The 11,014-nt window shown below is 34.9% G+C and overlaps 1 protein-coding gene across 1 annotated transcript in view; it reads right to left on the bottom strand.

Annotated features, from left to right (window-relative positions):
• Positions 1-207: 207 nt before the first annotated feature.
• LOC105622260 (BTB/POZ domain-containing protein KCTD9) overlaps positions 208-11,014 on the bottom strand; it is a 37,702-nt gene continuing 26,895 nt past the window's right edge. Inside the window, exons 4-7 of the mRNA XM_012203680.1 lie at positions 1,391-1,551; positions 1,091-1,317; positions 433-762; positions 208-324 (exon numbers count right to left, since the gene is read on the bottom strand). Coding sequence (XP_012059070.1) covers positions 208-324; positions 433-762; positions 1,091-1,317; positions 1,391-1,551 — 835 coding nt within the window. The remainder of the gene's footprint in view (positions 325-432; positions 763-1,090; positions 1,318-1,390; positions 1,552-11,014) is intronic.

Here is an 11,014-nt window from a genome sequence, read left to right as displayed (position 1 = left end):
TTATATTATCAGGAGACAAGATAGTATTTCGAGTGAACATACCATATCTTTTTATGGTATGTATTTATGATTCTCGAGACCCTCCGGCCTATAACATTATCGCATTCACGCACACCCACATATATTCACAAATAAGTTAATATAAAAATATTATATAAAAATTATTGAATTTAAGCTGCAGTAATACATGCAGCATGACATTCATTGTTATCGTATTGTCTGAGACATGTGCAGTGGCGTCAACATTAATTCAAAAGCAGCATCTTTTAAATTTGCACCGCGTAAATTTGCATCTTGTAGATCAGAACCAGATAAATCACAGCACTAAAAAAATAGCATATGTAAGTACATATAGATATAGCAAACGAAGGAAAGTATTTAAGGAATGTATTAAAATTTTTAGTTTCATATAGTACGACGAAATCAAAATACCTCTAAATCGGCACCGGCTAAAACAGCTGATCTCAAAATGCAATTCCTAAGAATAGCATTCTTTAATGTAGCTACTCGGAGGTTGACGGCTGCCATGTTACTGCCTTCAAGATTTGCACCTTTCAAATTTACACCTTCCATATTTGCTGACAAACCACCAGGATCTTCAAAATTACACGAATGCAGATTGGCTGCAGCTAGATTTGCACATGACATTTTTACGCACACAAGTTGTGCGCCTTGCAAATTGGAATGGGATAAATCAGCGCGCTCAAAGCAACATCCTGATAGATTAGCACCTGCCAGACTACAGTGATGCATAATGGCGTACTATAATATAATGAAAAGCAGGTAAACACAATGAAGGATTTTTGTTAGAACTATTTCTATCATCTAATTTGTTAGAACTATTTCTATTATTTGATTTGGTCAGTAGCGCATAATATGATTTTATTATATGTAAATACTTTAGAAAAAATTCTAGAAACACACCATACAATTATAGACTGAGTGCTACATCTGACGATTACGTTGAAGGATCGCATATAATCTAATGCAAAAAATTGCATTATACGTTAACTTATTTTATCCTTTAAATTATGAAAATTGCATTATACATTAGCTTATTTTATCCTTTAAATTATGAAAATAAACGTACCTTAAAATTAATATTTCTAAGATCTAATTTCGAAAGATCGGCTCTTACAAAATCAACTCCTTGGAATCTAAGTTCTGCGTTAGTTGATGTAGACATAATTGCTTTAAGTACATCTTTGCGAGTTAGAGACACAAGACCCTCTTTTTGCAGTTCTTCTTTTTCTAACATTGTAGTAAGGATTCGAATAGCGCCTTCAATGCCATAAAAACAAGCTTCTGCCAAAACTCCTGTATCAAAACATTAGTCTTACTATAATAAATATATCAGTCGTATAAAAACGTAAATAAGATTCATATATACCAGCTACGTTAACATTAGAATCAAGTATTATTTGATCATGTCTCAAGTAATTTAACAATGGTTCAAAATAAGTAGGACTTCTATCAATTAGATATGCTCCACTATGATCCTGTCTACTTGGTTGTATAGCATGCTCACTATATCCAGTTTCTGTAAACATTCTGTATAAAATGTTGTATTATATTATTACATTATTTTATAAAACAATTTTCTCTTTTTTCCTCATTCATACTACATTTAATATGTAGATTTGATATTCAACAACTAGTTTTTATACTTAAATTATTGTAAATTACCATAGATTTCATTCATATTCAATTTTAAGCCTTAAATCAACCAATGTTAGTTATAATTACAAATCGTATTATAAAAGTGATGATACTGAATGTAGGATATTCATGTGAGTATATCGTTTTATTGTTTAAAAAGTATCAAGATATATCCTCTGCCCAAAAAGTACCCGGAATTTTTTAATGAAATGCAAAATTTTAAATTTTTAAATAAATTTATTTTATTCCTTTCAAAAAAATCATCATTCGAGGCTATATGTATACTTGTGCCAGCGACTAACACTCGTAACTCTTAACACTCGTAACACTTTTCATAGGCTGCTGAAGATAATAGCCTTTAGTCCCTTCGTCGAATTTTTTTTTTATGGAATCAATCAAATGAAACTGTTTTCCTCGTAGTGATAATTTGTGTTTTGAAAACAAAAAAAAAGTGCCATATCTGGTGAATACAATGCATGGGCGATATTTGTTGTATATTTAGTCAAAAAGTCACGTACAAGAGATGGCATGTGTGACAACGCATTATCAATTATGCTTTAACCAATTGCGCTTGAATTGGCTTGAGCACAGTGCGGTCCCATAGTGTGGAATTGGCGCAATGCGGAATTAGCGGAATCATGATTGATCGTGGTTTCATTCCGCCGTTTTCTATTGCGTAAATTTATTTCTTTTGCGGATTCCGCCCAATACTTGCCTGTATGCGCGTGCCTGTATACTTATAAAAACCTCGTTAAACTGATTTAAGTGTCTTCTACAAGCGCATCTTCTTTTTCTTATTGGTTAGTGGCTTCTGCCTCTCATATATATTGAACGAAGACAATACGGCCAGATCACGTTGAATTGTACATAAGCATTCATAGATGGATAATGTTGTCCTGCAGGTTTCGGCGTTGCGAAGCGAATAATTCGCCGTTGAAAACGAAACTTAAAGAGACTCCGTCTCTCGCGGCGAGAGGCAAGTGACATAAAGTGCCGCTGGGACGGGATAGAGAGTCCGGGCCCGACGCACACGCGCTTGGAGAATACCGCGAGTTGACGCGCTTGGGGAATACCGCGAATGTTTGAGTTATAATAGGCGGTCACAGGTGAGACTAAAGCTTGCAAACAGGCGACAAATTTTTGCCGAGGGCTTGCGTAAGGCGGAGTTTATGACTTCAAGAGGATTCGATATTCGATGTTAAGCTTTGAAGTGCCGTACGAAATGGACATAAGGTTCTGTAATAGAGCAAAGGAAAATTATATAAGCTAGATCTTGAGAAGAGAAGCCAAGGGTAAAAAGGATTATCTATCAAATTTTTTCAGAAAACTTGAATTGGAATTATAATGATTGCTTCTCAAATGATTGATAGTGGTGATAGACATGCGAGAGATGAAAGTCATAAAACCATGATTTACCATTTTCAGAATAGAAGTTTTCAAAGTAATAAACACCCTTATTACGAGATGTCCTTCTGATGAAACTCTCAAAATTCAGACATTTTTTTTAGGAATATGGAATAAATCGGAGTACGGAGCTTTAAAGTTAATATCCGAACTCTCGCGTATTGCCCTTTTGACTAATTGATCTACGATCTCGTTATCTTGTATACACAGTGAGACGGGATCCAAATGAAGGCCATGAATATATTTCTAAATTTGGCCTCTTCAATTAATGCACGTATATAGTCAATGATATAGTTTTGTATCTTCGCAGAACGTCGAGAACGCTCTTTGAATCTAAGAAGATTACAATGCGATTCAAATTTCTGTGAATAGCTATAGACAATTATAGATGGCTCAAGCTTCAATCGAAAACACAGAAGCGGAAGAGGATATTAGATGTACAACTTTGTTTCCGCCGTTTTTTTTTCTGAAATTCGAGGCTTTATTGTAAAAAACTGATTATACATTTATGATTCAAAGTATTGTCCATCGCTGGCCACTACTTTCTCCCATCTTTCGTGTACGAATCCCGCATCGAAAAAACTGGTCGTCTTTTGAAGCTATCCACGAATCGATCCAATTTTTTACTTCTTCATAAGACCGGAAGTGCTGGTCAGCCAGGCCATGTGCCATTGATCGAAACAAGTGATAGTCAGAGGGAGCAACGTCTGGAGAATATGGCGGGTGGGGTAGGACTTCCCATTTCAACGTTTCCAAGTATGTCTTGACCACTTTCGCAACATGGGGTCGAGCATTGTCATGCTGCAAAATCATTTTATCGTGTCTCTCGTTGTATTGCGGTCGTTTGTCTTTCAATGCTCGGCTCAAACGCATCAATTGCGTTCGATACTGATCGCCTGTGATTGTTTCAGTCGGTTTTAACAGTTCATAATACACTACGCCGAGCTGGTCCCACCAAATACAGAGCATGACCTTGGACGTCAAAATCACCGTTCTTGAAGCGTTGAAACCACTCACGACACGTTCTTTCACTAATAGCGGCCTCACCATAAGTATTTGAGAGCATTTGATGAGCCGCAGATTTCTTCATATTGAAACAAAAAATTAAAACCTCCCGCAAATGACGAGAATTTGGCTCGTAAACTGACATTTTCAATCGAGAATAACTTTATGATGCAGACACAAATCGACTAATGTTTCTATGGGGTTATGTTGACAGATGCCCAAGTTTATTGTATGACGTCTATGATCTATTTATTTCGACCACCACTTACCGCTAAAGCCATCTATAGGAAAATGGCGGAAGCAAAGTTGTACATCTAATAGCTTGAATTACAATTACTTGTATTACAAATCAAGCTGGGAAAAGTAAATAAATAACAGAGCCGACGAATGTATCCTCCTCAGATTTAAATCCATCCATATGAAATACGATGGCTTGAGAGATCAGATCTCTAAAGGTGACTCGTCAAAGACGACTAATTGGGGAGGTCCAGAGCGGAAGAGTTTAAGAGCTTTAGGCGAAGGTTTAATATATAATTTTTGCATGTAATAATAGAATGAAAGGAATTCTGAAAAACAGAAAGAACGGTAATATACATATCATTTTTATACTGCCACATACGAAAAAATATGATTGCTGACGGGAAATTTTTTAGTAGATATGTATATCGTGAAAGGATTGTGGCACAGGTTTCAAGAGTTTTGTTATGACAGGATGATCCCGTAAAAATAACTTTGAGGAAGTATATGGAGACCAAGAATTTGAATGTACAAAAGTTTAGATTCAGTATGTTTAGGTAGATTAGATTCAGCATGCATTACATTATTTGGAGTGGATACGCGATAACACACAAGCAAACCAATCGCAGCGCTTGGTTTTGTAATTTTCCAAGATCTTGGTTATTGTTCAAAGCAAAGATAAGAGAAGCATATTCGTAAGAAATTCGAATCATAGAGTTTTATATATATAGAGAAGTTAAGAAGGGCTAGCGCCCCATCAAGTAATTCTAAGGGCGGAAATAATAGTTTAATTTTTCCTTTTGTTAATTACATATGCCATATGTTGCTCATCTGAAAGTTTGGGATTCAATATTATATCCAGAAATCTAACTATTGAAGAAGGGAGAATATCAGTTTCCCCCAGTTTAAAAAACAGTTAATGTGGGGATTCTTATACTTTTTGAAGAAAATCATCAATTGAGTTTTTGAGGAGAAGATCTCAAGGTCTCTGTTATTCATGAAGGATCGAAAGGTTATTTAAGGAACATTCTATTGATTGTTGAGCGACTCTGATGTTAGTGTGGAAGGAAAAGGAATATGACAATGTCATCCGCAAATTGAAGCAAGTGTATCAGATAATAAAGAATCGTTGATATCTCTAAGGTAAATATTGAAGAGTGTGGAGTTGAGTACTGATCTTTGAGGGGTGCCTTTATGCGAGTGATGAAGAAAAGAGATCCTCTGTACCACAAATTATAATATTGATGAATTTAATAAAGAAGGGAAAAAATTGATGAGATCTTGGATTAATATATGAGATAAGACATTGTCAAAAGCGGATTTAATATCTATGAATGCAGCCACAATGTCCTGATGAAGAAGATAGGCCTTGTGAATGTAAGCGGACAAGATAGTAAGATTGTCTTGGGAAGACTTAAATTTCCTAAATCTGAACTGATTGATTGGGAATAGGAAAATGAGAGGTGAGGAGAGTGACTTAGAGAGCCAATAAAGTCTATTCAGAATCATACGCTCTAGGAGCTTTAGAATACAGGATGTGAGTGATATAGATCGATAGCACCATAAGGCTTTGAAATTAAGTGAACGATAGAATGTGACCATTGAACAGAGAAAGTGGAAGATGAGATTTAATAAAGAGTAAGCAAGAAAAAAGTTCATCCGGGAGAGGCGGTAATCTATACCGTCCAGGTTGAGACTGGAAGATATCCTTACAACATGGGCGGTTCTGATTTCGTTAAGAGAAAAACGATGAGTCAAGTAAGAGATTTCGGATGTCCCTATCAGAGACAGTGGGTGTCCCCGAAGAACATGCAGGAGGACAGAATTTATTTATGATTTCTTGAATTTGAGAGATTCCGTTAATTGAAAGGTTATTAATGGGGAGAGAGGACAAAATGAGATGGCGGTTTTTAAAATGTTTGAGCATGCGCCAGACTTCCGTAGAGGGAATGCGAGAGCTGAGATTTTCGTAAAAAGTTCTCTAGCCCTTTCGCTTCTTCGAAACTCTCTCGACCGACTCCCGATATGCTTCGTAGTTTTCAGTAATTAGAATTTAAAGATATGCGGTCCGAGACCTCATCACATTCTAGAGTCGACCAGGGTGCAGGGGGAAGACCCCGAGAGAAGCAATCACTAGGGATGTATTGTTTACTGTTATTGCGAGAGTGTTTAGAGAGTAAATGATTCCCAAATGCGGCGAATAAAAGTGTATCTTTCTTCTGGAAAAACTGAAAGAACACTTTCCGAGATCTCATCAGCAATTTTCTGTGCATATTCCGCTAATCAGTGGTTTACACATAACTATTGCTCGCGCGTAAGGCAAATTTTATTAGAGAAGAAAGAAATGGATTTAATTTGCAAATTGATATTGATAGAAATAGGGAAGTGATCGCTGCCCCATGGATCACACCCGACGGACACATCGCAGAGTGGTGAAATATTTGAGGAAGAGAACATGAGATCAATAGTGGAAGGAGCTCTGATGGGATGATTGAAAAAGGTTGAAATGGAATCAGGATTAAGACAAGAGAGATTATAAAAGTCTGTCAAATCTGCAAGAAGAGAGCCCGCAGAATTGAGAATTCTAGGAGATCCCCAAAGAGGATGGTAAGCTCCAAGGAGAAGAACAGAATTAAAAGAGTTGATAAAAGAAAACAAAGAGTTCGCGATGTTTTTAGAAAAGGGGATATTGAGATGACGATATACAGCTATGATTGTGAGAGGAGAATCCTTAAAGAAGACTTGAATAACTAGCATTTCGATTGAAGGAAAAAAGATAAGTTTCCCAAGACTTGATATTTTATTGAACTACGTATGAGGACTGCCATATCTCTAATGTCTTTAATAATATTATTTAAGCGTAAACAATCGAAAAATCCTGAGTAGAATTAAGGCACGTTTCCGTAAGAATAAGGATATTCACATTTTCAATAATTTTTTCAAGTTTCTTAGAGACAGCACCGCGACAGTTCCAGAAAATTAATTTGATGAATTGAGGATTACATTGAGGCAGAGAAGAATAATGATGAAGATTATTCCATTTTGAATATTATGAATCAATTGACCAAGCATCTTGGATTTATCGTAAGTAGTTGCCAATTTATGGATCAAAAGAAGATGAAGGAATATTGCCAATGATTTTCTGTAGCAGATTAGAGAGGATAAATACGAGGTTTATAAATTCTGCGATAGAAGAGTTGGGGGAGAAGATGAAAGGGGAGAGGAGGGGGGGGGAGAGAGAAAAGATTGATAGGACTATCCGAGGAGTGGGGGGAGAGAGGAATAGAGGGCTCCTCATCTGCTATCAGGTATGATAAGGCAGGACCTGTGGGCATTGCGAAGATCTTCCGAAGGATCACCATTAAGCTCTCCTGGGAGGAAGCTGACAGGATAGTCGGGACGTTGAGGCTAAATTCTGTAGCGTGATTGAAAATTCTTTGGAAGAGGAGCCCGTACTTTGTCGCTATAGGATTGGATGGGTTCGAAGGTTTGCAGGTCAAATTCTGGGTTGATCCGAATAAATCATAAGGGTCAGAGAAATTGAGAGGAGAAGAAAAAGAAAAATGGGAAGGGAAAAAGGAAGAATTCTAGAGACAGCTATGTAATATCTGGGAAAGAGGGAGGAAAAAAGAGGGGTGAAGGAGGAGAGAGTGAAGAGTAATTTGCAATGGAACCAAGTCTGTTGCGAGCCTCAACATAAGAGACATTTTCAAGAGCTGCGTATTGATATACCTACCTCTGTCTGAGATACATAGGGCATTTATTAGAAGAAGGAAAATGATATTGACCACAATTACAGCATTTGGGGGGAAGATGATGACGAGAACAATCCTCCAATTTCACATGCTTGCTTTGTCCACATTTCACACAGCGAGCTGTGCTCTTGCATTCTGAATCGACATAACCGAACTTCAAACAAACGAAGGACATTAGGACACAAAGGATATATGGAAGCATCGGGAAGAAAGCATGCATGAAAGTGAGTGCACGAGGAAAATTCTGGTTTTGGAATTTAGCCAAGAAGGGTTGCGCGAGGATAAGCTTATCTTTTCCATCTTTTCGTACCTTGCGAGAGAAATAATCTTAATCGGAGAGGAGAACTCATTGAATATTGTTTCTTCAGAAACAACTTGCGCCATATTTTTTATAATGCCAGATCGCATGATTTTAAAAGAGGGGATAGCTGCTTCGAAGTTATGTGCTTCAAGATCCGTGTACAAAGACTGTTGGCCTTCTCAAAATTATTGAGAGAGACCAAGACCTTGTTGCAGCCTGCTAACTTAACCTCAACTAAGAAATTATTACCGACCAACTTTAATACAGTACGGCTAACTGTGATTAGATTTAAACGAGCATTACTTGAGTTTTTTTTAGAAGGATCACAAATGGCAAATCTTTAGAGAAGAATATCTGCAATTGTATCCAAAGGATTCGTCGGCGACCTGTCTTTGAGCTGAGCCTTCCGACTTATGGTAGAAGTTCCCCTAACAAATTCTCTTCCTCTGATGGGCGCTTCTTGCTGACACGACACGAGACCGTCATCGTTCTCCTCGTCACGAGTGGCCGAAGAAGTCGTATCAGCGTTTCCGCTAGAAGTCTTACTATTTTAAATCCAGATCTCCCATGGATTTCATAGACTCGTCTTGAATGTCAGATGACATAGACAGCTCCCCATCCCCCTCTAAAGGAAGGGAGAAACGAAACCTTTTCAAGTTTTTCGAATAATCTTGCAGCGAAAGATAGGTTTTACTTGCCGAAACTTCATCTGTAACAGTGCGTTGATTATTTTCTTTATTGAGTTTCTTACCTTTCCCCGCGACGTGACGAACGAGGACGTTAACGGCAATACTCCAACAAGTTGCATCACTTTAGTGTTGTCTAATCTAATTGGCAATGGCTCTGGATGTCTTATTAATGTTATTAATAAAAATGTCAAATTTCTCTAACGAGATCTTCTTGATGAGAACATAGCTCGAAAACGCGATAGGACTATCGGTCTGCTTATCATCCAGATTCGAGTCTGAGAGACCCGCGGGGGGAGGAGGGGCATTCTAAATAACATATAAGTTTTAATAAATTGTAATAATAAAATTGTAATGTACCCCTCCCTTTAATCCAGAATAAATCCAGTATAAATCATATTAAAACGCAACAGTTTACGAGATATTTAATTGTTTACGCGCTTTTTTATGCGCATTATATAATAAACTTCCCTTCATAAACTCGAGTATCAAGAATTTACACCTATTTCCTCATTTTTCTTAAATTTGAGCATATTATCATTCAAATATATATAATACATATATATATGTATATGTATATATATATATATATATATATATAAAATAAATAAATATGTATATATATATACAATATATGTATATTTGAATATGTTGTTTGCTATTTAACATTTTATTTGATTGTATATATTTTAAATTATGCAAACAATAGCATTTTACTAATGTAGTCCTTTATACGTATTGATTACTCACAGCTTCTTTTTTGAGATTTTTATTTCAAAATAATTATTCCTTAAATTAATTGTAATTCTAATATTAATTAATTTATAATTTACGTTATTATAAATTTTTATAGGCTGCCGATCTTATATATAGGATGTTTAGAAAATAATAATAAATCTTTTGCATAAGGGTAGAATGGACTAACTAAAAAGAAAAGTACTTTACCAATTTTAGTTAACAAGATCAATTGCTAAAAGTTGATGAAAATTGATCTTCAATAATTTTTATTCAAATATTATCAACTTTACAGAAAAACTGCAAAAGACAAAAATTGTTTATTTTCTTCTCATAAAACTCTACGAATTTTTTCAGAATTTTTTTATCAATCTTTTAATATTGCATCTTTTTAGTACTGTATTTTCTCATTTTTATCAATATAAAAAAATATGAATATGAAAAAATTCTAAAAAAAATTCTTAGAGCTCTATGAAAAGAAAATTAACAATTGTTGTCTCTTGGAGTTTTTTTTTTGTAAAGTTGATAGTATTCGAGTAAAAATTATTAAAGATTAAAATTATTAAAGAAGCCGAAGATCAATTTTCGGCAATTTTTAGCAATTAATATCTTGTTAATTATTGCGAAAATTGCAAAATGATACAGGATTTTTCTTCTCAGTTTAGTCCATTCTACCTCTATACGAAAGATTATTTTCCAAATACCCTGTATACATAAAGTTATATGTATACATATATTATATGAGTCTGTATACACATTTGTATACCTACATATATTCTGCACACTCTATTTTTTTAATTTTATAACCAAACTGTTTTGTAAACAAAACTAACTGTAAATATGACATATGTAAACAAATAATTAATAAGTAATTTGCCAAATGTTAATATAACTGTTGAATATAGTTGCAAAATATATTTTTATGTAACACTAATTTAATACTTTTATATTTGTGAAAATTATATCTTTAACAATTACGCTAACATTTGGCAAATTATTTATTAATTATTTGTTTACATATGTCATATTTGTATCTGCAATTAAATTCACAAAAACAATTTTGTTGATAATTCCGTATATTTAATTGTTCAATTGGACATACTTTTTACAGCATGTTAAATAAACATAGCTAATGTGATTTAAATTTGTTAATCAGATATGCGTTCTATATTCAAATGATGTTTAGTAATAAATCAAAAAATAAAAATTCAAGAAAAAAACTTTTTTAAATT

The sequence above is a fragment of the Atta cephalotes genome (genome assembly GCF_000143395.1).
Source record: "Atta cephalotes unplaced genomic scaffold scaffold00042, whole genome shotgun sequence".
NCBI lineage: Eukaryota > Metazoa > Arthropoda > Insecta > Hymenoptera > Formicidae > Atta > Atta cephalotes.
Note: the sequence above shows the minus strand (reverse complement) of the source record. Positions and strands in the feature narration are given on the sequence as shown.